The sequence below is a fragment of the Tursiops truncatus genome, chromosome 20, assembly GCF_011762595.2.
Source record: "Tursiops truncatus isolate mTurTru1 chromosome 20, mTurTru1.mat.Y, whole genome shotgun sequence".
In the NCBI taxonomy this organism is placed as follows: Eukaryota; Metazoa; Chordata; class Mammalia; order Artiodactyla; family Delphinidae; genus Tursiops; species Tursiops truncatus.
In genome coordinates, this window is record NC_047053.1 from 1,049,845 (window position 1) to 1,076,407 (window position 26,563).

General features: G+C 64.9%; 2 protein-coding genes across 5 annotated transcripts in view; both read left to right on the forward strand.

Annotated features, from left to right (window-relative positions):
- The first annotated feature begins 465 nt into the window (after nucleotides 1–465).
- Nucleotides 466–18,850, forward strand: DRG2 (developmentally regulated GTP binding protein 2). Of its 4 annotated transcripts, none has more exons than XM_033847491.2 (13): nucleotides 466–668; nucleotides 3,994–4,154; nucleotides 5,682–5,771; nucleotides 6,335–6,395; nucleotides 7,668–7,758; nucleotides 8,286–8,358; nucleotides 8,461–8,551; nucleotides 9,221–9,318; nucleotides 9,543–9,619; nucleotides 10,652–10,740; nucleotides 11,457–11,515; nucleotides 15,539–15,611; nucleotides 18,595–18,850. In XM_033847491.2, the coding sequence occupies exons 1-13, from the start codon at nucleotides 605–607 to the stop codon at nucleotides 18,696–18,698; spliced, it is 1,131 nt and encodes a 376-aa protein (XP_033703382.1). In that variant the 5' UTR covers nucleotides 466–604; the 3' UTR covers nucleotides 18,699–18,850. The 4 variants fall into 4 exon arrangements, with proteins under 4 accessions (XP_033703382.1, XP_033703381.1, XP_033703384.1 ...); XM_033847493.2 differs by lacking the exons at nucleotides 15,539–15,611; nucleotides 18,595–18,850 and adding exons at nucleotides 13,825–13,862; nucleotides 14,215–15,007 and having other exon boundaries at nucleotides 473–668; XM_033847492.2 differs by lacking the exons at nucleotides 15,539–15,611; nucleotides 18,595–18,850 and adding exons at nucleotides 13,825–13,878; nucleotides 14,215–15,007 and having other exon boundaries at nucleotides 477–668.
- A 200-nt stretch (nucleotides 18,851–19,050) lies between these two features.
- MYO15A (myosin XVA) overlaps nucleotides 19,051–26,563 on the forward strand; it is a 52,710-nt gene continuing 45,197 nt past the window's right edge. Inside the window, exon 1 of the mRNA XM_073797069.1 lies at nucleotides 19,051–25,101. Within this exon, the coding sequence (XP_073653170.1) occupies nucleotides 21,409–25,101 (3,693 nt within the window). The 5' untranslated portion in view covers nucleotides 19,051–21,408. The remainder of the gene's footprint in view (nucleotides 25,102–26,563) is intronic.

Below are 26,563 nucleotides of genomic sequence, written 5' to 3' on the forward strand. Positions count from 1 at the left end.
ATTTTGAAAACAGGCCCCTTGTCCCATAAAATGTACCACTTTCTAGATTTGTCTGATGTTTCCTCGGGTGTAAATTCAAACACAGTATATTTTGGCAAGAATTTCGCATAACAGATGCTGTCTATACTGCGTCCTATCAGGAGGCATCTGTTGGCAGGGTAGTAAGGCTAGGTTGGGGACCCATATTTAACCTCGATACAAAATAAGCCACCAGACTTTCAGCTCAGCGCCTTTTCTTTACACCAGCGAAGTCGGCTGCGCTGGGACCCGCAGTGCGGAGTCCACCGCGGGACGGTCCCGTTGGGTCTCCCACGCCCCGCTCCTGCACAACTTCGCCTGGCCTCGCCCCCGCCGGCCTGGCCACGCCCCGGCCCGGCCCATCCCCCACCCCTCTCCAGCCCCGCCGGCCTAGCGGGCGGAACCAATAGCATCTGGCACTGCGCTCGACGTCGCCCGCCCGGAGTCTGCATCCAGGTGCTCCGGGCGCACGCGGACGCCGTTCTCGGTAGGCTTCCGGCGCACGCTGATCTGCAGCCGCCGACGGGCCGGAGTTCGCGGAGCCGCTGCAGTCTGTCTCGCCTGTGCGCCTGGTTCAGCCGCCGCCATGGGAATCTTGGAGAAGATCTCCGAGATCGAGAAGGAGATCGCCCGCACGCAGAAGAACAAGGGTGAGGGCCGGCCCGGCGGGGCGTCTGCGGCGGGCGGGGGGGGGGCTGCCGGAGCCGGAGGAGCCGGGCGGGATCCCAAGGGTGCGGATCAGGGCCCGACCAGGGGGCCGAGTAGAGAACCCCAGCATAAGGAGCAAGCATCCGACCCGGAGAGGCGGGGTCGTGGTTCGAAGCCGGGCCTCCTGGCGGTCGGGCCTGGTGGATTGGCGCTCTGCTCCTTTGTGGGCCAAGTCCAGGAGGAGACCCCCCCACACACACACAGGTACAGCCTCGCCAGCTGCCCGGAGCCCCTCGGTGGGGTGGAGGCAGTCAGGACTTGAGTCTGGCGGACCTGGGTTTGGACCCCGGCTCCACCTCGTACCTGCTGTGAAAGCTCGGGAAGTCACCTCACCTCTTGGAACCCGTGTCCCCCTCTGCAAATGAGGGTAATAACCCCGTGCGCCCTCTTAGCTCACAACTAAGTTAAACCGGATTCTGTTTGCAAAGCACTGGACGCGTGTGAGCACCCGGTATTAAAGTGGATCCCTCAGCATAGGTAGCACTTGACGCATCAAATCTGGGCGCAGACTGTAAGGGCGGCGGGAGCTCAGAGGGGAGGAGCAGTGAGGAGAGGAGACCGGTGACACCCAAAGAGGCTTCCAGGAGGAGGCGGGACTTGAGCTGGTTGGGGGCAGGATTCCAGGAGAGGGGCACTGCTGAGGCAAAGACACGGGAGCTGAGGTGAGCACGGCGTGTTCATGGGAGAGGGAGGAGGAGAGTCTAGATGAGAAGGAGGGTCTGGAGTAGTGGGAGATGTGGTTGGCTGTGGTGGGCGAGGCTCAGTGCCTGACCAGCCCTGCTGTGGGATTGCAGGAGCAGGAAGCAAGCCTGTGGTTGGTCTCAGTGTCTGTCGTCCCTTGGCTGTGAAGTTGGGGGGCTGCCTTCACTCTCATTCTGTAAATACTCGCGGAACCCTTACTAGGTGCCAGGCTCTGTGGTTAAAGCAGTGAACGGCTGGCACGTCCTTGCCCGCATGGAGCTGACCTTCCAGTGGACCATCTGTAAACTGGTAGCTGAATACACAAGATAATTTCAGCCAATAATAAACACTGTGGAGACAAACTAGGGTGATGTCGCAAGCGTGTCGGGGTAAGGGCTGGGGCTACTAAGGTGGGATGATCAGAGAACACCACCATGAGGTGGGGACGTTTGAGCCGAGACCAGAATGAGAAGAAGGAACCAGCTATGCAAAGACCTGGGGGGAGACTGTTCCTGGCAGATGAAACAGCTGGTGCAGAGGACCTGAGGCAGGAATGAACTTGGCTTGTTGAAGGAGCTGAAGGTCTGGGGCTGGAGTGCAGGATGGGAAAGGAGTGGGTCAGTCGTGTAGGCCTTGTAGGTCATGCGAAAGAGTCCAGGTTGTGTTCCAAGGGCAGTGGAAGCTAGTGGAGGGTGTTAAGCAGCAGAGACGTCTGTTTTAAAAGTTCCCCCTGGCTGCCCTGCAGAGCATCACCCATGGGGCTCAAGGAAGGTGGCAGGGAGGCTTGAGATGCTGCCGCTTTGGCAGTGGTCCAGGAGGAGACGTAAAGGTGATGAAGGGATCAAGACCTAGTCCTTCCCTTCAGAGATGCTCAGGGTCTCACGCGCCGGGGTGACAGAAAGGACCACGTGAACCTGACTTGCTGAGCCTGTCCTTGACCACTTCTCACTGCCCTCGATTCACTCATTCAGTTGCCAAAACACTTCCTGAGCACCACACCGGAAGCTGGGGATCCTGCCCTTCTGGAGGGAGGGAAGCAAAGAAACAAGATTCAGTCGTCCCTTGGTATGGGGGAGGGGGGCATTGGTTCCGGGACCCACCGCAGACCCCACGATCTTAGAATGCCGCATCCGATAGCCAGCCCTCCATGTCCACGGTTCCGCATCCACAGATTCCGTCCGCCGCAGACCATGTAGCACTGTGACATCACTGAAAAAAATTCCCGTATAAGTGGACCCGTGCAGTTGAAACCCGTGTTATTCCGGGGTCGGCTCTAGTTTCAAATGGTGCTGAGAAGCCATGAAGACAAATGGGACCAGCGAGGGGCCTGGCAGGGGTGGGGGTTACTGCAGACAGTAATAATAACCGACTTGTATTGAGAGCTTACCACGTGCTGGTCATCGTTCGCAGAGCTTTTTTAATTACAGAAATCTGCAGAAGTAGTTATCGCTGCTAACATCCCTATTTTGCAGATTAAGAAACTGATGCACGAGGAGGTTAAGGAACTTTTCCAAAGTAAAATGGCCCATAATTTCAGGATGGAATTCCAACACAGGCTCTTAAGCTCCGCGTGACATTGCCTCTGCATGACTGGGCAGGGGAGGCCTCTTTGAAGAGGTGACATTGAGCTGAGAAGGAGTCAGCCTTGGGAAGATGAGGTTGAAATGGGGTAGCAAGTGCAAAGGTCCTGAGGCGAGAATGGGCGGCTGGACTGTGCCAATGAGAGGGACAGTGGTGGAGACGGGACGTGGCCAGGCCGGTCACCTGACCACAGCAACATGACATGTAGCTGAGGTCCTGTACCCCCCCTCTGCCGCCCTGCAGTGCAGCTCCCATCAGTAGTGTAACTTACGTACATGAGAATTTGGAAAAAATTGATATCAAGGAGGAGAAAAAGGAAAGTAATTTATAATTAAAATAGGGTTTATTTCCATAAGTGAATGTAGGGGCACAGCCAAGATACAGTGGAGTTACAAGGAGGCGGTGAGGCGTTTGCAGCGCTGGACACGTGGTAGCCACAGTGCAGATGATGCAGGTGTGTCGTGTGGGTGACTCACGTCCCCTCCACGAGGCCTCCCTGTTGGCAGCCTGGGGTCCCAAGCAGGCAAGCCTGTCTGGGTAAAGTTTCAAACGAAACATGCCATACTCTTCCCTCAGCATACACAGTAGTTCCACTTCTGGGAATGTCAGTGTCTGTCAACGCTGTAAAAACGCCCTGTGAGGCTCTGGGCCCTGGAGATCCTGATCCAGGCTCCCTCTGTGGCCCTGCGACACAGGACAGTTCTTGGCTCTGCTGGTCTGACTTCCTTATAGAGCTGCGGGCTTCCCCAGCTCCTGCCTGATAAGTGCCGGTGAAGACTTCACCATCACTTCACCATCGCAGCGACACCTGAAAACGCCCTCCAGGATGCCCCCGGGAGTGGTGCCGCCCTGGCTGAGAACCACTGACCTTGGGTCGTGTCTGTCTGTCGGTTGCTGTCTGGCTCTGAGGGTCCCGGCCAGCATTCAGTTGCGTGTATTTGGTTGCGTATGGGACCCTCCCAACCCACACGGGACGCTCACCTTCCATCTTGTGTTGTCTCTTAGCCACCGAGTATCACCTGGGCCTGCTGAAAGCAAAACTCGCCAAGTATCGGGCCCAGCTCCTGGAACCCTCCAAATCGTCCTCATCCAAAGGCGAGGGCTTCGATGTCATGAAGTCGGGCGACGCCCGCGTGGCGCTGATTGGCTTCCCCTCTGTGGGTAAGGTCAGTGATGGGCACCGCAGGCCTCGGGGAGGAAGGTGGCTGGTCTCCGCTCTGCCGCGGCCGCGCCCCCTCCCTCCTCTCTGAACCGGCTCCAGGGCGCAGGAGACCCAGCCTCCCCGCGCCCGGTGGGGACTCCAGCAGGAGTGGCCCCGCTGGCCTCTGCCTTGTCCCCAAGCACAGATGTTCACCGAGTGTGCACCTCGTGCCAGGCATGTTCTGCCCCTGCCCACTCAGCCCCGAGCTTGCGGAGGAGAGGGGAAGGGCAGGCACGTGGAGCGGGGCGGCTGCCTTGTGAGCAGGTGTGTGAGCAGAGCCCCGAGGAGGGGACCTTGAGGCGGAGGCCGTCGGGGAGCGAGGGTGGCGGGGCGCCTTGAACTGACTGGGTGTGACCCCTGGGCGGCCGGCGAGCACGGCCAGGCTTTGACTCCTAGGGTGTTGCCGTGGATTCGCTCGTTTTAGCCTTTCCTTTCGACCTTACTTTCCAGCCTGCAAGGCCTTCTCTCCCGGGTGAGAAGCCCAGGCTGGGAGGAGCCACTCCAGTGACCGAGAGCTGTGCCCTTGGGGTCTGGGCCCTGTTGGGAATCTGGGCTCTCTGAGCACAGGAGGGCGCGGGCCGCCCTCCTGCAGGGGCCAGACAGGTTCGGGGGTGTCCCCCAGGTTGGCCTCTGTCAACCACGGCTCTCAGGGCCGCCCGGCTGGCCACACCTGTCTACCCCACCAGGTTTTTACGTTTCCTCAAGTTTCCAAGAGGCCCCCTGGGCAGAGACTTTGTGACCTGAGGCCTGTGATCTCTCACGAGCCCTGTTTGGGTTCCAGGGCCTGAGGGCATGTGAGCGAGCTGCGCCCCAGCTCCCTGCTGACTAGGGTGGGGGCGCCGGGCCGGGCCGGGCTGGCCTCGTGGCACTGCCCGCGGCTGTGCTGGCCTCTGGGCCACAGCGTCCGTCACTGTGGTCGCTGCGCTCCCCCTGCCTTGTCACCTCCTTCACAAGGTCGGGACCGGATCGAGGTCCCGGGTCCCCAGCAGAAGCAGGACTGAAGGCAGGGTCTCTCAGTCCCGGCCGGGTGTGGCCCCACTCCCGCCGTGGGCCGGCCGCGAGGTCCCATCCGGATCCTTCCCCGCTCCCCTACCTCCCTCCCTTGCAGCCCTGCGCCACTGCCGGCGCTCTCAGGCGGGAGGGTCCCTGCCTCCTTGCCCTCCTGGGGGCAGCAGCTGTGTGCTGTGGGACCGACACCTACTCCAAGTTTGCTGGGCCCAGGAGGGTCTGGAGGTTCCGTGGAGCTGGGGATGGGCCCCAATGTAGCGGGGGAACCCCCTTAGGAACCAGGTCCCTGTGTCCACCCGAGGCAGGCCTGAGGCCTCAGGCACAGGGTGGCCCTGTGGTGTTGAACCCCCCAGGCAGGGCCAGAGGTGACTTTTCCAGCTGTTGTCATCACAGCCCAGCCGGGGGGATGGGGGTCTCCCCGCGTCGCACCTGGGCTTCTGGAGGCAGGGCAGGACCCCCGCTGCAACGAGCTGCTTTCTCCCAGTCCACCTTCCTCAGCCTGATCACCTCCACGGCCAGCGAGGCTGCGTCCTATGAATTCACAACCCTGACCTGCATCCCTGGGGTCATTGAAGTAAGTCGGGGCTTGCCGGATCCCAGGAGGGAGGGTGAGCGCGCGCGCGCGCGCGCGTGTGTGTGTGTGTGTGTGTGTGTGTCTCATGTGCCGGGGGAGGCTCTGGGCTGAGCTGCTCTGCCCTCAAGCACGGACACCGCTGGGGGCTGGGGCTGCCGGGACCCCAGAGACGCCTGGCCCGTCCTGCAATCCTGGCTGGTTCCGCGAGTCTGCCAGCATGCACAGCTCTCCCCGTGCCCCTCTGTGACCCGCTGCCCTGCACCGCCCCGGCTCGGGTCACCCGTGGCTGGTTGGCTCCTGTTCCCTGAGAAGCTTTGGAGCCTTGGGCAACGGGGGTTCTGTGGCCTTGGGCCTCCCACCGTGAGGTGGTTTCCTTGTGAAGAGCTGTTACCATCAGCAGTGGCTGCCGGGGGCTTATAGAGACTCCCGCCCTCCAGGCGGCCCCTCGGCTCGCGGGACATGGTCCGCCCAGGCTGGCTGGGGTGGGGCCGCGGCTCACACTTGGCCCGGGAGGCCCCTTCACAGCCCGCCGGCCCCGCCTTACCTCCTTTCCTGCATCCTAGTACAAAGGCGCCAACATCCAGCTCCTGGACCTCCCTGGGATCATCGAAGGCGCAGCACAAGGTGGGAGGGGGAGCAGGTGGGGGGGGCGGGGTGGAGCCCAGGCCCCCCTGCGGGCGCCTGTGGACGGTTCACGGGAGGGTTGGGCTCACAGCCCCTCCCCGGGCCCAGTGCTCTGTTCCCGAGGGACTCTGGCCTTAGAGCTGAGGGGACTGAGGCCCAGGAGGTGGGTGGCTTGCCCAGGGTCGCACGGCTCACCAGGCAGCTTTGGTTCCCACGTCCAGTGTGTGGTGGACCCCGCCAGGGACGGGCGCACGGCAGTGGAGCCCTAGCCCCGGAGCCCTGTCCTCTGAGATGGGACACGCCCTCGGCTTTGGTGGCAGGTGGCTGCCCGCTGGGGTCGTCCCTCCCTTGCCAGGTGCCAGCTCCGTGCGGACCGTTGTCTCGCTTAACCCTCTGACATCCCTGTGACTGAGTGAGTGTCGTCATTTCCTTCTCACGGCCGGGAGGAGCGTGGGGACGGACGGCTGAGCGTCTGCCCTAAACGACCGTGCACCTGTGCAGTGCGGGACTGGAGTTGGAGCCTCCTCCTGGGGGTCCCGTGCCCACCGCCCTCATCAGGGCGAGGTCCTGCCTACTTGGATTGGCGTGGGGAGCGATGGTGGTCCCCCAGGAACCTGCCATCCCAGCCAGCAGGAGGAGGCCTGGCCCCCACGGGGGAGGCTCACCCGCTGTAGTCAGGAGGTCCCTGGAGACCACCGGGTCCCCGGCTGTGACCCCAGTCCCCAAGTGGCTGTGTGACCTTGGCCTGGTGCCTGCCTTCTCTGGCTGTCCGATGGCAGGGTCTGACCTTGGTGACGGCTCCACAGCCCCTCCCTGTGCCTTCTGCTGCTTCCTCTCCGTAACCCTCGTTCTGGGAGGGGCAGACTCGTCACATCCTGGAACCACGTAGCTTTGAGGTCTTGGGCAAGTGGTTGAGTGTTTCTAAGCCAGGCCTCGGTTTTCTCGTGTCTGGGCCAGGTAGATAACAGCGACTGCCCAGTGTGGCTCTGCAGGCTGAGTGAGCAGCTGGTGGAAGATCACCCAGCCCGGCCCGCGGAGCGGGGTGGGGGTGGGGGGCAGCGGGGGGCGCCTCTGCTCCCCAGGCGCTGGTGTCGGGGTTGCTCCCAGAACACATTTCCACGAGTGAGACAGGGCTCAGGAGAAGTACCTGCCTGGGGGCGGCGCACGGCAGACCGCGCAGGCCTGTAGGGGCAGGAGCCTGCGCCATGGGCTGCGGGCGTCCCGCAGTCCTGCCCATGTCACTGTGTAACCACGTTCCTCCCTCCCGACCAGGGAAGGGCCGTGGCCGGCAGGTGATCGCCGTGGCACGCACAGCCGACGTCGTCATCATGATGCTGGACGCCACCAAGGGAGAGGTGCAGAGGTCCGCAGTTGGGATGGGGCAGGCTGACACGCCTGGGAAGGCCCTGCGGGGGGAACAGGACACTGCGGCTACCGCCCGTGTGTCCCTGAGCTCGTGGTGGGTGGTTCCAGGGGTGCTTGGCACTCTGCCATGTGGGAGCAGTGGCAGGACTGTCCACGGCTACACCCAGTGCAGGCAGCCTGGGGCAGCCTCCCCGAGAGGCTTGCGTCTGGAGGTTGGGGCTGTGCCGTGCCACCCTGGCTCTGGCTCCTGTCTGCGGGGGCCTGGGTGCCCCATTGCTGCCCAGCGTCTGCCAGGAGCCCGGCCGCAAACAGCAGAGCCTTGCTCACGCCCTGGCCTGCGGCTGAGGGCACAACAGGCGATCTCCCCTCAGACTGGCCCGAGGGTCTGGGGCTCGTCCTCAGCGCCTTTGGTTGCTGGGAGGGGACGTTCAGCGGCTGGTGGCGGGTGCGGGGGGGCCGGCCGTGGAGGGTGGGGGCCGCACGGCCTGCCCCGGGCACCTGTGAAGGCCACGGGGACTCCACCAGGTCCCTGCTGGAGAAGGAGCTGGGGTCGGTCGGCATCCGCCTCAACAAGCACAAGCCCAACATCTACTTCAAGGTGAGGCCTCGGCAAGGGGGTGGGACCGGCCGCGGCCGCAGGGTGAGCGGTGCGGGCTGCGGCTGCCGCTCTGTCAGCATCACCCCTCCCTCTCTCCTCCAGCCCAAGAAAGGAGGCGGCATCTCCTTCAACTCGACGGTCACGCTGACCCAGTGCTCAGAGAAGCTGGTGCAGCTGATCCTGCACGAGTACAGCATCCTTCCCGAAGGTGCGAGAGGGGGGCCATGGTCCTCGGGCAGCGGAGGCCCGGGTGACGCAGACTGCCCACATCACCCAGCTCCATCCAAGCCGCAGGAAAGCTGCGGCCAGCTCACATGAGGCACTTCTGTCCCCTTTGCTTCACGCTCCCCAGGCTTCAGGCTGGCCGGGCCGTAGCCGTGCACCCCTGGCTCCTTGCAGGGTACAAGGCCGGTCACATGTGGAAGGAAGACGAGATGGCGAGGGACAGGGCCTCCTGGGCTGCGGAGACCTCGGGGCGACCCCAGGGGGCAGGAGGGGGCCAGGCTGGGGGCGGTGGTTGGAGCGGAGGCAGGGCGGCCGCAGGGGGCAACTCGCGTCGTAGTGGGAGCGGGACCAGTGCTGCAGGCTCTGGAACTGGCTCCCTTGGCGATCCTGGCAAGGGTGTCGTTTCTTCTGTTGTAACAGCAAAGATTCAAAATATTGAACCCCTTACACGTTGTGCTTCCCTGAGAAAAGTGAGGGAGCTCCCCAAACGTTAAAATCCTGCAAAACCGTGGAAGCAGGTAACCTTACAGTCCCTCTTGGCAGCGTCTCTCGCGATCGGCTGTTTCAGGCCCTGCTGGCAGCGGGGGTGGGGGGGGCGCTGCTGGCGCACAGGTTGCCCTTAACCCTGGCCCCTCAGAGATCTTCAACGCGGAGGTGCTGTTCCGAGAAGACTGCTCCCCGGACGAGTTCATAGACGTGATCATGGGCAACCGCGTGTACATGCCCTGCTTGTATGTAAGTGGTACCAGCCCCCAGGGCAGCCACGTGGGAGGGGAGCCCTCATCCCAGGGGCTGCTTCCGTCCCGCAGGCGCCTCGGGCTTGCCCCAGAGCGCCAGCGCAGCCTCTCCCTCAGGCCCCTTCAGCCTCTCCCCATCCTTGAGTCAGCGGGTGGAGCCCTGTTGCCACCCTGCTGTCTTCCTCTCATTCCCCAACACCCCCTCCTGCTTTCCAACCCCAGGTTTATAACAAAATCGACCAGATCTCAATGGAGGAAGTGGACCGCCTGGCCCGGAAACCTGACAGCGTGGTCATTAGGTGAGGTTCGCGGCCGCCCTCTCTGAGTGGGGGTCCATCTGTCAGGCCTCTGTGCGCCCCGGAGTAGCTGCTGGTGACCGTGGCCGAGTTCCCCCTAACCTGTCTGGGCCAGGTGGGTGACGGGGTAAGCTCTGGCTATGAAAACAGAAGGACTTCATCCACCAAGGTCTGGGAGTGAGAGTGGTTAGCGGCTTCGTGGCTTAGCAGTTAACTGCAGACCCCCAGAGAGCCAGGCTGTAGCCCGCTGCTCCTGAGGCCCTGGAAGATGTGGCTTCTGTCCCCTCCGCTGGTGGGGGGGGGAGAAGGGACTGAAGTCCTCAGGTGGGGGCTTCTCTGAGGGCCGGGTCCTGGGAGCCGCCTGCACTCAGGCTCGCCATGGCTGTGGGCCCTCTGTCGGGGCAGCCTGGCTTTGTGCCCACCCTGCTGGCTCCCCAGCTCCACCCAGGTGCTCTGCAGCGTCACGGTGGCGCTTGGCTTTTGGGGAGCGGGACCTTGGGGACTGAGGAGGAGCGGGCTCCTGGGCCCACGCGAGGACTGCTTCCCGGGCGTCCCTAGCGGCCACGAAGAGCAGCAGAGAGCGGGTGTCCTTCCCACAGGACAGCTCGGCTCCCCTCCTGCTGCTGCGTCCGGGCCCCGTCCTCAGGGCCCTGCAGGCCACCCCTGTACCTGCTCACGTGCATCGCAGGGGAGGGCGGGTCCCCACTCAGGGCAGTACAGCGGCAAAGGACCAAGCCAGGGGTCACCGCATTGCTGAAACCCCTGCCGGGCAGCCCTGGGCCACTCGGGGGGTGGGCTCTGCATTGTCATCCTCTGCCTCTGGCCACCCCAGCTGCCACAGGTGCCCTGTGCCCTCCACAGGGCCCCGGAGAGACGGCAGGCTGTGCTGGGCGTGAACGTGACAGTGACAAGAGGTGTTGGCAGCTGAAGCGCCGTCAGGCCTGCGGTTGTGCTGCCCCATGGGCGCCAGCTGGGCCGCACTGGCCTGGGTGCCGGGAGCCCTGGGTGCTCTGACTGGCCCCTTCCTCCCGGCAGCTGCGGCATGAAGCTGAACCTGGACTATCTGCTGGAGATGCTCTGGGAGTACCTGGCCCTGACCTGCATCTACACCAAGAAGAGAGGCCGTGAGTCAGGGCCGCACGGCCCGAGAAGCGGCCGGGCCTCCCCCTCCCCCGGGCCGCCCGGTCCGCGCGCGGCGCCCAGAGCCCCGGCCCAGCCAGTCTCTACACGACAGCTTTCTCCCATCTCAGAGCCGGCACCACCCTCTACCGCAGCCTGTCAGAGGCCTCGGCCTGAGCCCTTGTGGCAAAGAATGCCGAGTTCTGGGGCTGCTGGCCTTGAGGGGGATGTGGGGATGGGATAGACACCGCCAGCAGTGGCTCCCCAAGCGGTGACAGACGCTACGTCAAGGCTTTAGGGCACTGGGCACACGGGGGCCTCCCCGACGTCCCAGCCCCTGTGCACACGCCTCACATCCCATGGCCTAGCGGCCGAGCTTGGGCAGTTTGCGTCGACCTTGGCCGTGTCTGCAGAGGGAGGTGAGGCTGCCGGCCGGAGCCGGTCCAGCCTGGGTTCTCCTGCGGGTCCCCTCGGCCGGGGCTCTTGTGGCTGATGGGTTTGCAGGAGGTTGCTCCCTGGACTGGGGTGTAGTTTGATTTTCTGTGTTGAGTCAAGGCCGTAGAAGTCCGTTCGGGGCTCTTAGCGAGGGTGTGCCTGGGAGTGGGGGAAGCGCAGGCCAAAGCCGGAGACTGGAAGGGCCTCCGCTTCCTGCGGAGGGGGGCTGCGTGGCAGTGGGCCCTGACTCTGCTGACTTCCCGCCCCGCCCCGCCTGTCTGTGCAGAGAGGCCGGACTTCACAGACGCCATCATCCTCCGGAAAGGGGCCTCTGTGGAGCACGTGGTGAGTTGAGGAGACCTGTCCAGGCCGGGGTGGGGGGAGCTCTGCCCATCGCCCGGGGCCCTGCCTGATGTCTTCCCGGCCCTCAGCCGCCGCGTTGCAGTCGGGTGCTTGGACGCGTGTCCTGCCACCCAGCTGCAGTTAGGGGGCGGCGTGGAATGGGCCCCAGCGGGTAAGGCACTCGGCTTGCTGCCCGGTGCAGGGAAGACGCCTGGGAAGCGGTCGTCACCATCCTGTCCCACCAGGGCTGCGGGGTCCTCGGGGCCATTCAGGCGTTCGGTCAGTAGAGCTGCCGCCCAGGACGATTCTGGGTTGTGCGTTCCCAGTTGGGCCTCCCCCATGCTTGCCTCCACTCAGCCCCCCGCGCAGCCCGCCCCTCCACGCGCCCCATCGGCTCCGCCCCCAGGGGCTCAGTGCACCCAACATGCTAGTGAGTGTCGGTGTCCAGCCGAGTAGCCCCGGTTCCTGCCGGAACTGGGGTCCTTTGGGGTCAACAGATGCCAGCCACCCAATCCTGCAGCTAAACAGTCCCACACCGAGGGGAGTGCAGTGGGGGGTGGCTGGCGGCACGTTGGCACATGCCCTGGCCCTCTCAGGACGTGGGGCTTCCGCCACACCTGGCAGGAAAGCTGGAGAGGCCAGGAGCAAAAGGCTCTTCCAGGCAGTGGGGCGGCAGGTGCAAAGGCCCGAGGCAGGAGCGAACATGGACTGTGGGCCGTTGGCTGCCAGCTGGCACGGAGGGTCGCAGGGTCGAAGGCAGCAGGTGCTAGAAGGTGGGGAGGGGCCTGTGGGGCCCTTGGTTCCAGAGCCTGGATCTTGTCCCAGCGAGGCCTGCCTTGCAGGACCTCAGCCCCTCCTGGATACTCACCTATCACAGGTGCCATGCTGTGCACACAGGCCTGCCTGGGTGCTGACCACAGACCCAAAGTAGAGAAGCCAGTCAGACATGGGGTTGCACCCTGGCGCCCACATACTAATGTTGAGGGGTAACCTCATCTGGTGGTAACGGAGCCCCCGGGGCCTTTGCAGTCCACCTAGTGGAGCTGACAAGAGCCTTGCCTGCACAGGATCACGGGCCATAAGCCCCAGGGGCAGAAAGGACCTGGCAGGGCCGGCAGGGGTGAGAGACACTGTGGGCTTCAAGGGTCTCCCATCCACAAACAGTATTAAAAAGGATGACCTTAGGGGACTTCCCTGGTGGTCCAGTGGTTAAGACTCTGCGCTTACACTGCACGGGGGGCGCAGGTTCAATCCCTGGTCGGGGGACTGAATCCCACATGCTGTGCGGTGCAGCTTGGGTGGCCTTCCATCCTCCCTCATTGCTAGAGACACAAGTGCATAGGAACGCTTGTCTCCAGGGAGAGCCGTGGAGCAGGCTCAGTGGGAAACAGCGCCTACTGACTTTGGTGTCAGGGATGCCAGGGCACGATGGGACCTGCAGCAAACTGGAGGGCACCCTCCCCATCTGCCTCGAGGGCTCCCAGGGTCCCGGGACGACTCTGCAACCGTGTGACCCTGAGCTTGTCAGGCAGGTCTAGTTCTGTCGTTCGGAGGCAAGCGCATTTGCAGGCAGAGCTGACCTGGACCATCAGATTTCGTCTTTTGGTCTAGAAAACAGCGAGTGTCGGGACGGGTGTGTGTGTGTCTGTGCTCGTCCCTGCCGGCAGTGTCCTCAGCTGTGGCCACGCATCCTTGGTCACCCAGAGGAGGCCCAGATCAGGATGGCCCCCCGGAAACGTTCCTGTAGGCCTGATGTCTGGGCTCAGGCATTTGGTCTCTGCCCAGGGCCTGTGAGGCTGTGGGCACGTGGAGGACAGGCGACGTCGCACTATCCTCACCCCGGCCGCCTCCACCGCGCCCGCCCAGCCCGTGCAGCCAGGGGGCCACATTCTCGGGCGGAAGAGCTGGCTGCCCTCCAAGTTCTTCCCTTCGGGCCTCCTAACAGCGCTGGGTTCCTGTGACCTTTGTCCCTACTCGGGACTGCTACAGGATGTGGGCCATCCTGGGCTGGGGGTGACGTGTTATGTGGGAGGTTCCGGGTCAGGGCGGCAGGAGGTGAGAGAGGCAGGCCCGGTGGGGACCCTGACAGCCCTCATCCACCTGCCAGAGCACCTGTCAGGGCTGCCTTTCCAGCAGGGTGGGTGGGCGGGCCCAGGTCCTTCAGCGGCCGCGGCCCCATAGAGGCAGGAAGCGGGAGCGCCAGAGCAGCTGTGAGCACAAGGCTGCGTGGGGACCGCCAGAGCACCTGCCCTGGGCCCAGCTGCTTCTGGGCGCAGCCCGGGCTCACCATCCGTCCCTCTCCCGTCCCCCAGTGCCACCGCATCCACCGGTCACTCGCCAGCCAGTTCAAGTACGCGCTGGTGTGGGTGAGTCTTGGGCGGGAGGCGGGCAGGGTCGCCCGGGGCAGCCTCAGGGTCAGGCAGGAGCTCCGTCCTTCCGCATGGGGACTGGGGTGTCCGTCAGTCCTGCTCGCGGGGTGTGTGGTTTGTATGCTGACCCAGACCAGACACGGCCCTCCCGCTTCGGGATCCGGGCCGGGTGGGCCGCTGGGAGTCCTGCTGTCAGAGGCTGCGGGGTCTGCTGGCGCTGGGACCCCCACTCTAGACCCCCCATCTGCACCTCCACCCCCTTCCAGTGACAGTCAGCTTCGGCCGGGTGGGTACAGAGGCTGATGTGGTCCCCCCGTCCCGCTCCCCACTCAGGGCACCAGCACCAAGTACAGCCCGCAGCGGGTGGGCCTGACCCACACCATGGAGCACGAGGACGTCATCCAGATCGTGAAGAAGTAGTGGCCCCGCCCCCGCCCCCGCCCCCAGTGGGACTCACCAGAGCCTAAAGTGGGGAAATACAAATGCACCCCAGGAAGGGGTCTCTCGTGTCTCTGCTGCTTGCAGAAATTTCTTCAATGGGCAGATGGTGGACAGCATGCTGGGGCCTTAGGACGAGGTTGGGGCTGGGCTGGGCTGGCGGTGTTTCCCATGAGACTGGACTCTGGAAGGGGTCCTATTTGGGTCCCTGGGCCTGCGCCTTCTCCCCCCGCTCCCCGCGCCTTCCAGTGCAGAATGAGCAAGCTGCCCACCTGTCCCCAGCTAGGGCCTAGTGCAGATGGCTGGCTTGATGCCGTGGGCCTACTTGGGTCCCTGGCGGCCCCTCAGCTCCTGCCGGTTTTTCTGGTTCTCAGGGAGGGGGCTGCCCAGGACAAAACCCCCTATCCACCCCCCACCCCAGGGCTGCCCCGTGATGGAAACCAGAGATCTGGGGCTTTAAAGGCCCAGCTCATGCCCTCCACAGCCTGACCAGTCCCGAAGGGCCACCCCTTCCCAGGGCACCCCCTGCCCAGCACAGAGCCCAGGACCCAGCCCGGTGCAGATACCTGGGGTGGCGGATTTGGAGTCTGGGCTCTGCGTTTTCTCTAAATACCACCCCACTCTGCACCCCCAAATCTCTCGGCTCTCCTTCCTGAAATAAAAAGTGGAAACAATGCCTGTTCACTAAGGACAGTTTTGTGAGTTTGCTGAACTCGGTTGCCAGGTTGGGTCGGGGCAGCAGTGAGTGTGCGGATCCTGGGCCTTGGGGAAGCAGGCCCAAGCCTGGGGTTCAGGGGGGCCTCTGTGAGGAGTGATGCGAGGCGCCGTGCGGGCCTGCGAGCAGCCTGGGCTCCAGGGGCAGCGACTTGCCCTCGGCTACACGGCTTGTGAGCGCAGAGCTGGGATTGGAGCCCCAGCTGAGGCTGCTGAGCCAATGAGAAGACATCCTCCCGGCCCTGCAGCCTTTGGGGCAGGTGGCAACAGGTTTTCGGAGGCACTGGGCCAGCAGGTGGGGCAGAGCCCCGGGGCTGGGCTGTGGAGCAGGCCCACTGCCCAGCTCTCCCGGCTGTTCTTGGCTTCTCTGTCAGCAGCTCAGGCTCCTTTCCGGTGACAAAACAGGAATAATAGACGTTATTAAATATGCATGGGGGCCCCAGGCGGGCAGCGTGGGGGGCTGGGCTTGCCGCCCATGATACAGACGCAGCTTCTCCACTGGCAGCCGCACTCCTGGGGCCCGGCCGAAGGACCCCCGTCGGGCGGCATGCGGGCAGGGAGCAGGCCACTGGACCCAGGTAAGGTGACCCGGCCCTGGACCCCTGGGGTCTCCGACTAGCACCCCCAGGCGGAAGGGGGAAGGGGGAAGGGGGAGGGGGTGGTGGCTGACCTGTGGCCTTGCTCCCTCACCGTGAGGTCTGTCTCAGCCTCGGCTTCTTCATCTGTAAGATGACATGATTGATGCCCAGCGCCGTCCTCCTCTCGGCGACGGTGGGCTGCTTACCTTGGCCCCACCTCCTGCCACAAGGCCTAGCCGCAAGGTCCCAAGGGAGGGTTTCTGCCTGGGGGATGGTCATTGCCGCTTCCTGCCTCAGGTTCACAGGGCGTCAGATCCAGGCCTGTTGTGTCCCCCAAGCAGGCTGGGAAAGGATGGAGATGAGGCTAGAGGTCTGGGCCTCCTTGGCCGGTGCGGGCTTGGCGGGGCAGGGTCTGAGGCTCTGGTCACTGGGCCCCCACGTCTCTCCCGTGGGTGGGCTTGTTTCCAGGGTAGTCTGTGCGTCTGTGATGGGTCCTTGGCCTCTTGGATCTGTGGTCAGCATGGTTAGGCTGTCCAGCCTGCACTAGGGTAGGTCGGCATGAACTGGTCTCGCAGAGCCTCGTGCTGGGGAAGGCATCCCTCGGGCTGGTGCAGCCCCCCAACACCTCCCAAAAGTCCCTGCCCCACACCACCAAGGTGCACCCCAAGGGTCAGCCCCTGTCCCAGGCGCCCTCTATTGCCATCACTCATCCGCCTGGGCCTTCTGCGCAGGGAGGCTCTGGCCAGGGTGACCCGAGGTCCCTTCTGCTAAACGGCCTGTCTTTATGAGGGTCAGCAGTACCCACTCGTCCCTCTGCCCTGGCTGCGGGGCTGCGCTCCCAGGGGGCCCGGCCTGCAGCTTTACGGGACTCGGGTGCCAAAGGGCTCAGGACACGCATGTCCATCCACGTCCCCGTGTTCGTCCCTGTGTCCCTTCCTCTCCAGCTTAGACTCCCCGCTTCCTCATTTCAGAAACCTTCTTTGGCAAAAATCCCTAAGCTCATCTGTCCTCCTCAAGATCCCATGTGGCCCGGCCCCGGGGGGATGCTTACACCACCCAGGGTGGGCGTCTCCCTGTGCCACTGACAGCCTCTGAAACGGCCCTGCCCCCTCGAACCCCGGCTGGAAAACTCCCAACGCCCCGCACTCATCTGCAGCCACCCCTCCCTCCACAATGGAGAGGCCACCTCACGGCCTTCACTCCTCTCGCATGCTCTCTCCTGGGTCTGTCCTGAGGATTTGCCAGTGGGTCTGTGTGACTCATCCTCCTGGGCCTAGCCGGGGCCACCATAACAAAGTACGCAGGTTGGTGGCTTAAACAATGGACAAGATGTTCTCACAGTTCTGAAGGCTGGAAGTCAGAGATCGAGGTGCCCCGAGGCCTCACTCCTTGGTGTGCAGACGGCCGCCTTCTTGCTGGGCCTTCCCCACTGAAAACTCACTCCTCCCGGATGCATCATTCCCTGTGGCCACCCCCTCCCCCCGACCAGTCACGGCCTGGCTTCCCCATGTCCACCCTCTGCCCTCAGCTTCCCCAGCGCGCTGCCAGAACAGCTCCTGCCGAGGCCACATGCCACCCGCTGCGGAGCTGCGAGGTTTCTAACCTCGTTCCCCTGGGCCCCTCCTCGGCAGCCCCTCCCTGCCTCCTTGGCACACAGTCCTTAAGGCCAGAGTTGGGGTCCCCCCTTCTCGCTCTGTCCCTCTCCTAGACAGCCTTGACCCTGTCACCCCCGACCTGCAGGGCTAAACTGCCTCCCCAACTCTCCACCTGGACGGCCCACGGTCACCCCAAAACCCTCTGCGTCTCAGACCAAACTTGTCATCTTCCCACACCTCCCACCTGGCCTCAGGCACCGGGCCAGCCCCGAAGGCCCCACACAACCCTCTCTGGGGCTGCCCGCTTGACTTGAGCGTGTCCCCCGCCACAGCTGACCCCGGCACAGCCACTGTCCCCCGCGCCCCATCCTCCACACAGTGGCCCAAAAGCTTTGGTCCAGGACGGCCACGCAAGGAGCAGCGTGAGGCCGCAGGTGAGCGCAGGACACTCTGGAGCAGGCGGTCGGGTCCTCGCTGTGGGCCCTTCGCTCAGCGACCTAACCTCCCTGAGACCTGTTTTATAGACCCTTCATCTACACAGCAGGAACGGCAGCTTCCACCCTACACACTGTGAGGATCTAGTGAGATCCTGGGGGAGAGCATTTGGCCCTGAGCCCGGCTCGTCGGAAAGCTTGGCGGTGCTGGTTACTTTTATTTCCAGACCTGCTCGCAGCATCCCTGACAGCTCAAAGCCCTGCCATGTTCGCTGCTGCCATAGGGATGGAGACCACAGTCCCACCCCAGCTCCCATTCTGGCCACTTGCCACTCCACATGCCCCACGTCACTCCACCTCTCTCACCACCTGGCCTTTGCACATACTCTTCCCTCTGCCCCAACATTGTTCCCTCTTCCATCTGATTAGCTCCCTCATCCCTCAGATCTTGGCTCAGGGTCAGAAACTCAGGGAACCCCCTGGCCTCCCCATGCAGCGTCCGCCCACCTGCGTCGTGGCCTGGCCTTCACGGCTCTTCCCACGGCTGTAGCTCCCCCCTTGTTGGTGTGGCTTTTCACTTAACATCCATGTCCCCCTGACACTGGGAGCTGAGTGGGGGCGGAAGCCATGCCTGGTTCTGCTCGACTCTGTGGCCCCCTGGAGCCCAGCACGGTGCCTGGCATGTGGCAGGTGACACATGAATGAGTGAGAGACTTGTTCCCTGACACCTGCTCTGTGCCTGCAGCAGAGGCCAGGGACCCCAAGAGGGAGGCGGGACCCTGAACCAGCCAGAGAAGGGGGCTCCCCTTAGAGACTGCAGGGTGCAACCCCACCCCCCGGCTCCACGTGACATTTGAGGAAAGTGAGGACAGGAGGGGGGCCCAGGGACACCGCCCGGAGGCACACCTCTGCCTGCCCACACTGGGGGTCCTCGGTGGCCTGTGGTTTGCCCAGGAGAACAGCTGGGAGCCCAGCACTGGACGCTGGCCAGCGACTCACCGGGCTGCAGCGAACCTCAGGCAGGCGTCTTTGGGCTCCGAAGCCCACTGTCCGGATGAAGAGACGGAAGCCCAGAGCGGCCAGCCCAGCCATAGGAGCGCCCACGTTGCTCGGAGAAGGAGCCTGGGGGCTGGGAGGGGCAGCTCGGTACTCTGGGTCGGTCCCATCCCTGTCCTGGATGCAGCCTCTGCCCTGGACTCCTCAGCTGTACGTGTGGGCACTAGGGCACCCTCCGCTCCTGGGGCCAACGGGCGCCTTCATGAGATAAACAGAGAGCCAGGCACAGGGCCTGCGGAGAATAAGCTGCTCTTATCATTGTCATTACCGACATCGTTATTCCAGGCCACGGCTCCTCTCTGCTCTGGGGAGGTGGCCTGGGTGACAGCCGGCAGCAGGGCCTGCCCACACCACCCTTCTGGTCTCTGGGGCCGGCTTGGCCCCAAACAGTGCAGCCCCAGGCTCACTCCTAGGGCCCGTCCTCCACGTGCACCCACCCCCGGTGCCATCCTGCCGAACTGTGGCCCCAGCACCACCCAGACGCCGCTGACTCCCTGACAGCCGTGCGAGTCCCGCCAACTCCCTGGACGGCGGACGTCCGAGATCACCACGTGCAGAGCTCCACCCACGGCCTCCCTCACCTCCACTGGCCGCCTCCACTCTCCCGCCTGCTTCAGTAAGGAAACCGTGCAGGTGCTCGTGAGCTGCCTGCAGGCTCCACCTGCAAAACATACCGGCATCCCCGCACTCTGTCCACCGCACTGCCCCAGCCTGGCCCAGGCCCCAGCGTCGCTCGCCCGGAACGCCACGGCAGCTCCCACAACAGCCACCGCTTGTGCCCTCAGCCCCTGCCATCCGTCCTTCCTGTGGCAGCGAGAGGGATCCTGTGAAGACCAAGGAGGTCCAATTCCATCCCTCTCTGCCACAGCCGTGGCCAAGTCCTCACCCCTGACCTCTGCCCCACCCGCCGTCTTCGCCCCTCACTGCACTCGGTCACCCTGGCCTTGCTGTTCCTCCATCACGTCCGGACCGCTGTGCCTCCCCCAGGCCTCCCTCCCTCCCCTCCTGCAACTCTCGGCCCCCGTGTCGCTTCCAGGGCACCTCAGCCAGGCCCTGTTCGGTGCTGTATACCCGAGTCTCGATGCCGCGTCCCTGCGCTATTCCAATGCCAGCACTCACGCCATCCCACCGGTTGTATCTTTCACTCACTCTCCTTGTTTGTTGCCAGTCCCCGCCCCCCAGAATGTCAGCGCCACGAGGGCAGGTTTCTGTTTCCTTAGCTGTGTCCCCAGTGCTTAGACAGCGCCTGGTTCATGGCAGGCTTCCAGCAGATGCTTCTGAACAAATGAACGGACAAGTCAGTGCATGCTGTCCTGAGGGACAGGGGCCAGGCTGACCAAGAGTCCAGGTGGGGCCCACGCAGGGACACGGCCTGGGCGACCTCCACCAGCACATCAGGGCCTCTGGCTTGCTCAGTGGCTCAAGTAGGGCCCTCTGCCCCAGAACTCCTGGAAGGCCCAGACTCTGGGGTCAGCCCAGCTAAGCCCCTGCCTCTGGCCAGTGTCCAGAGCTGTTCGCCTCCCACACGATGGCCCACATGCCCAGGAGCCCAGAGGCGAGGAAGGCCTAGCACTAGCAAGAAATGTGGCTCCGGACCACGCAGGCCTGCGTTGGAGCCTGGTTCCAGGGTCCCAAGCTGGTTGACCTTGAACAAGTCACTTCTCCTCTCCAAGGCTGTTTCCTCATCTGGAGAATGGAGATGACAGTTCCCACCCCACAGCCCATTGTGAGACTCTCTTGAGATAACAGTGGCCAGGCCTCAATTTGGAAACCAGCTCCAGGAGGAGCAGTGGAGGGCGCGGTGTCGGCATTTCTGGGCTCAGAAAGCGTGAACCCCCTGCCCCACAGCCCAGAACAAGGCAGGAGAGCAGGCAGCATCAAAGGGGGTGATGGGGGACTGGATGCCCCCTCGAGACCCCATCCTGCGGGGGCCCAGGTCCCACGTGTCCCCACCCCCAGAAGCTGCCTGACTGTCGGCCTTACCAGGCCCTGCTGGAACCGAGAAGCCCCCTTCTTGCCCTGCCTTCTCAGCCAGCAGCCTGGTTCTCCCCGATAAATTATTCATGCTCCCAAGGGCCGGCCAGCTCTGGTTACACTGACCGCAGCCCTGGGCACCTGCCATGCCCACCACCCCTCCTCCCTTGCCCAGGACCTGGAGGGGCCCAGGTTCCCCCCCCCCCAAGGTGACTTGGTGGTCTCTGAACGTCCCACCCTGGCTCAGGAGATGCAGCTCCGCTTGTGGCCCGGAACAGATGTGCTGGTGCTTTAGGGCAGGTGGCTGCCCCTCTCTGGGGCCCAGGGACCCAAGCACCCACTCGGTGGGGGAGCCGGCAGAGGCTCAGGGAGGGCTTGACTGGGCTTGAGGCACGGCTGTCCTCACGGAGGTTCTAAGGCCAACGCAGTCTCCCCGGCATGGGCCTGCCAGGCCTCCCCTGCTTCCCATAAACGACACCCAGGTGCTTTCCAACAGGCTCAAGGGTGAAATTCTAGGCGGGGCCTGAGGAGATGAATTATGGATCTGCCCTCCTGAAAGCCTGGTCCCAGCCAGAAGGAGCTTGGCTGTCCCTCCCCCGGCCACCGGGCCAGTCCCAGCTGCTCTGAGCCTGAGCAGGCTGCGTGTCCAGCCGCAGGCAGGAGACTCAGCAGGTCCCTGTGTCCCCAAGGCCCTGAGCTTGTGACACCGGCCGGCCTGGCAGGGAGCAGGTGGCCACCATGGCGAAGGAAGAAGAGGATGAGAAGAAAGCCAAGAAAGGGAAGAAGGGGAAGAAGGCGCCGGAGCCGGAAAAGCCCAAGCGGAGCCTGAAGGGGACTTCGCGGCTGTTCATGGGCTTCCGAGACCGCACGCCCAAGATCTCCAAGAAGGGGCAGTTCCGGAGTGCGTCAGCATTCTTCTGGGGCCTCCACACCGGACCCCAGAAGACCAAACGCAAGAAGAAGGCGCGCACGGTGCTCAAGTCCACGTCGAAGCTCATGACGCAGATGCGCATGGGCAAGAAGAAGCGCGCCATGAAGGGCAAGAAGCCGTCCTTCATGGTGATCCGCTTCCCTGGCCGGCGCGGCTACGGCCGCCTGCGCCCGCGTGCCCAATCGCTCAGCAAGGCGTCCACGGCCATCAACTGGCTCACCAAGAAATTCCTCATCAAGAAGGCCGAGGAGTCGGGCAGTGCGCAGGCCACACTGGACGCCTGGATGGACCGCTCCGGCTCCCGCGTGGGCTCGCGCAAGCTGCCCTTCCCGTCGGGCGCCGAGATCCTGCAGCCCGGGGGTCGCCTGCGCAGGTTCCCGCGCGCCCACAGCATCTACGAGTCGGGTGAGCCCGTGGGCTTCCTGCCCTTCGAGGACGAGGCCCCGTTCCGGCACTCAGGCTCCCGCAGGTCGCTGTACGGGCTGGAGGGCTTCCAGGACCTGGGCGAGTACTATGACTACCACCGCGAGGGTGATGACTACTACGACCGGCAGTCGCTGTACCAGTATGAGGAGGAGCCCTACCGGGGCGCCTACAGCCTCCACGGCCCAGCCTGGCCGCCCTATGACAACCCGCACGGGTACCCGCCCGAGGACTCCTACGACTACTACGGCCCAGACTACTACGGGGGCTCCTTCTACTCCAACTACGGCTACCGCTATGGCTATGACGACTACGAGCCCCCCTACGCGGCCCCGTCGGGGTTCGCGTCTCCCTATGGCTACTACGACGCATACGCGGGCGAGGCGCAACTGCACGGCTACTACCAGGACCCCTACGCCCCTTCCGACGCGCTTTACCCGCCCTACCCGCCCTACCTGCCCTACCCGCCCTACGACCTCGCCTACGACCTCCCGTATGCCGGGCCCTACCCAGATACCTACGGGGCGCCCTACCCGGATGCCTACGGGGCGCCCTACCTGGCCGCCTACGCGCCGCCCTACCTGGGCGCCTACGCGCCGCCCTACCTGGAAGCCTACATGCCACCCTACCTGGATCCCTACGCGCCGCCCTACAGCGTCCCCTACGGTGCCTCCCATGGAGTCCCCTACGCCGAAGGCATCTATGGTGGCGGGGACCAGGCCATCTACCCGCCCGAGGGGCCCTATCTTCCGCCGGAGCAGTCGGCCTTCGCGTACCCGTGGGTGCCGCCGCCCATCCTGTCACCTCACAACCCGTATGCCCACCCCATGGATGACATCGCGGAGCTGGAGGAGCCCGAGGAGGCGGGCAGCGAGCAGCAGGGCACGTCCTTCCGCCTGCCCAGCTCCGCCTTCTTCGAGCAGCAGGGCATGGACAAGCCCGCCAGGTCCAAGTTGTCCCTCATCCGCCGGTTCCGCCTCTTCCCGCGGCCCCAAGTGAAGCTGTTTGGGAAGGAGAAGTTGGACGTGCCCCTGCCGCCCTCCCTGGACATCCCTCTGCCCTTGGGAGACGCGGACGAAGACGAAGAAGAGGATGAGATGCCGCCGCTGCCCCCGGTGCCCTACGGCCACCCCTTCTGGGGCTTCCTCACGCCGCGGCAGCGCCGCATCCAGCGCGCCCTCTCGGCCTTCGGCGCCCCCCGGGGCCTGGGCTTCAGCTCTGACTTCAGACGCCCAGCGCCGCGCCCGGCCACCTCGCTGGCGCGGTTCCTCAAAAAGACCTTGTCGGAAAAGGAGCCCATCCCGCGGCTGAAGAGCAGCCAGAAGGCCCGGGCGCGAGGCCCGGCGATCAGGGAGGCGGCCTACAAGCGCTTCGGCTACAAGCTGGCCGGCATGGACCCCGAGCGGCCCAACACGCCCATCGTGCTGCGGAGGGCGCAGGCGCGCGCGCGCAACAACAACAACTCCCACCGTCCGCCGTCCCCGCCGCGCGCCCCCAGCCCCGCCCCCAGCCTGCCGCCCGCCCCGGCCCTCGCCCCCGCCGGCCTGCCCCCGGGCCTTCCCCCGCCGGTTTCGCCCTACGGCTCGCTCCGCCGGCACCCGCCGCCCTGGGCCGCCCCGGCTCACTTGCCCCTCGCATCCCAGGCCAGCTGGTGGGCCTTGGCCGAGCCCCCGCCCGTGAGCCCCGAGGGGCCCCCTGACCCTCTGGCCTTCCCCGGACCCCGGCTCTCCTTCAGGGGCTCCCGCCGGCGGGACGCGGCCTTCGGCTTCCCCGGGCCCTCGCCCCGGCCCTCGCTGAGGAGCCCTCCCCGCCTGGGGTACCGCTCACCCCTGGGGCCCCGCTCGCCCCTGGGGCCCTTGTCCCCCCAGCCCTCCGTCCGCCGCGGCCCCTTCCGGCCGCCCTTCTCGCCGCCGCCCCGCCGTCCCCGCTCGCTGCGGGAGCCCCTGTCTCCGCGCCGAGCCTCAGGGCGCCCGCGCGCACCCCGGTCGCCGGTGCTGGGCTCCCCGCGGTCGCCCTCGCCGCCCCCTCTGCTGGGCCCCAGCCCACGGAACCGCTCGCTCAACCTGCCCTCGCGCCTCCCGCGCACGTGGCGCAGCCTCAGCGAACCTCCCATCAGGGCCGTGAAGCCCCGGCCGCGCCAGTCCTACCGCCTGCCGCCCGGCCTTCGGTCTTGGCGGGCGGCTGCCGCTGCCGCTGCCGCTGCCCCTGCCCCTGAGCACCGCGAGAGCCAGCGCGAGCCCGAGGAGTCGGAGACGCTCTGGACAGTGCCCCCGCTGGCCCCCAGCTGGGACGTGGACATGCCTGACACCCAGCGGCCACCCTCGCCCTGGCCGGGAGGCCCAGGCAGCCTCCGTGGCTTCTCCAGGCAAGCCGCTGTACCCCCAAACCCCTTCCTCCAGCACGTGGGCCCAGGGCTATCCCCTGCTGCCCAGCCTGAAGATTTAGCCTCTGACTCAACCGGTATCCTCCTGGGTACACATCACGACCCAGGGCCTGGACAGCTGACCAAATCGGCCAGCCCAAGCCTCAAGAAGCCTGAAGAAGAGGCCTGTCCGGCGGACCCCCAGCCACCAGCAGAGCCTGAACCCCCGACCCTGACACCCCCCAAGGATTCCCCCTCAGAGCGGAAAGCACTGAGGCCCAGCTTCTCCTACCCGCTGGCCGCCTCTGACCAGATGAGGGCCACATGGCCACCATGGCACCGCTGGGGGACACTGCCCAGGGCCCCAGCCCCCTTGGCGCCCTCTGGGGCCCCAGGACCCCTGCCCAAGGCGGGTGAATGGCTCCAGGCAAGCCCTGGGCGTTTTGCTGTGGTCATGCCCCGTGTGCAGAAGCTGAACTCTTTCCAGCGAGCTTGTCCTGCTACCCTGCAGCCTCCCATCCAGGAGCCAGAGCCCCGGCCCAGGCTGAGAACCTGGAGTCTGCTCTGGTCCCGCCTGTGCCTGCCGGCGGAGGCCCATCAACCCTGCACACGAGTACACGCTCGCCCCCCATCCTGCCGCCTGGGCCCTGGAGCTGCCTGCCTGCCCAATGGGGGCCCCGGGGAAAAGGTCGGCCCCAAAGACTGGTGGAACAAGGTATGGGGGCACAGGTTAGAGGGAGGGCTTATGGTTCCATCCTGGGAAACGGGGCAGGAGACAGTCTCGGGACCTTGGCGAACTGCTGCCTGCTTGGGCCTCAGTCTTCCCATCTGTAGCTTGGGGAGAACAGCCTCCCAGAGCTTCTGGGGGATTGAACAAGGGGATGCCCGGCACAGGCAGGCAGAGGACAGAGATGCCAGAAACTGCCCCCAGGCACTTGGAGAAAGGGATCTTGTCCCAGTCTGGTCTCCAAGCAGTCCTGTCCTCGTCCGATCTGGATGGGACGTCCACTCAGAGCCCGCCGCAGGGATCTTGGCTCAGTACGAAACTGCAGACCCTGCCTACCCACCCTGTCCCACCCCCGCATTCACGTTCATGCCGTTCCTTCTGCCTGCTGCTGACCCTCCCTGGGTCCAAACTGGATCTTCTGTCTCTTTGGGGCTCCTGCCTAAGGGCAGTCCTCCGGGCTGCAGGGTTCTGGACTGTCCAAAGGTGAGGGCTCAGGAACCAACCTTCCAGCTTCTTTACTGCACAGTGGGGAAGCCAAGACCCAGAAGGTCACACAGCGGATCACGGCTGAGCCAGGAGCCTGTCTGGGCCCCCGCAGGGTGTGGGGCAGGCAGCCCTTCTGAGGGGTGCCAAGCCCGTGCCTGGCTGCCACGCTCGCGGCGGAACACGAGCCCGGTGCCGGGTGGCCCTCAGCGGAGGGGGGTGGTCACCGGAGCCTCCCCCGGGACGCCTGGGGTGGGCGGGGCACGCAGGGGTGGCGGGCGTTTCTCAGCCTTTGCAGACGGTGCCCCGTGGAGCAGGCAGCCAACGGGCCCATCAATGGCGACCGGGGCGCCCTGGCTGCTGGGGGGGCCCTGGCCCCAACGGCGGGTGCCCCGGGCTGTGTGGGCCGCAGCGCTGCAGGAGCGGGGCGCCAAGCGCCCGGGGGTGAGGGGCAAGGATGCATGGGCCCTCCTCACCCTGGAATACGTGAGTGGCTGAATTATTCAGGGTTTGCGGCCACTGGCGCACATGGGCAGGCGGGTGGGCGGGAGGCCAGGGCCTCTGGGGTGATACCCGCTGTGCCCTACTTAGCACGCGGGCTGCCTCCCGGTGTCCCCTTTCCTCTCCGCTCAGGGAGGGGTGTAGGCTGGACCCGAGAGGCAGGACAGGCGGGCTCACAAGTGTGCTCGCAGTCACACGGGTCACGTGCGGGCCTGGGACGTGTGCTCGGGCGCTCCACAGCTCAACGAGGAGAGCATGTGAGTGCGTGCGCCACGGCCCGGGCAGACGTGGTATCTGCGGGGTCAAGTGTACACACTACCAGGGCACAGTAGTGGGCCTGCAGCCCACAGGGGGCATCGGGACTTTCGTCTCGAGACCACCAGGTGTGGGGACACCTGTCACATGAGAACCTGTCCAAGGGACGTTGAGAGCACGTGCCCGCACTTGTGTGTGCCTCCAGCCAGGC

What these genes read in the sequence shown, in the direction of transcription:
- DRG2 (XM_033847490.2), top strand. Translation starts at nt 605, where the DNA reads ATGGGAATCTTGGAGAAGATCTCCGAGATCGAGAAGGAGATCGCCCGC. An exon ending in CTACACCAAGAAGAGAGGCC is followed by an intron (nt 10,741 to 11,456) that starts GTGAGTCAGGGC and finishes CTGTCTGTGCAG; the next exon opens with AGAGGCCGGACTTCACAGAC. An exon ending in GGGCCTCTGTGGAGCACGTG is followed by an intron (nt 11,516 to 13,123) that starts GTGAGTTGAGGA and finishes CTTTTGGTCTAG; the next exon opens with AAAACAGCGAGTGTCGGGAC.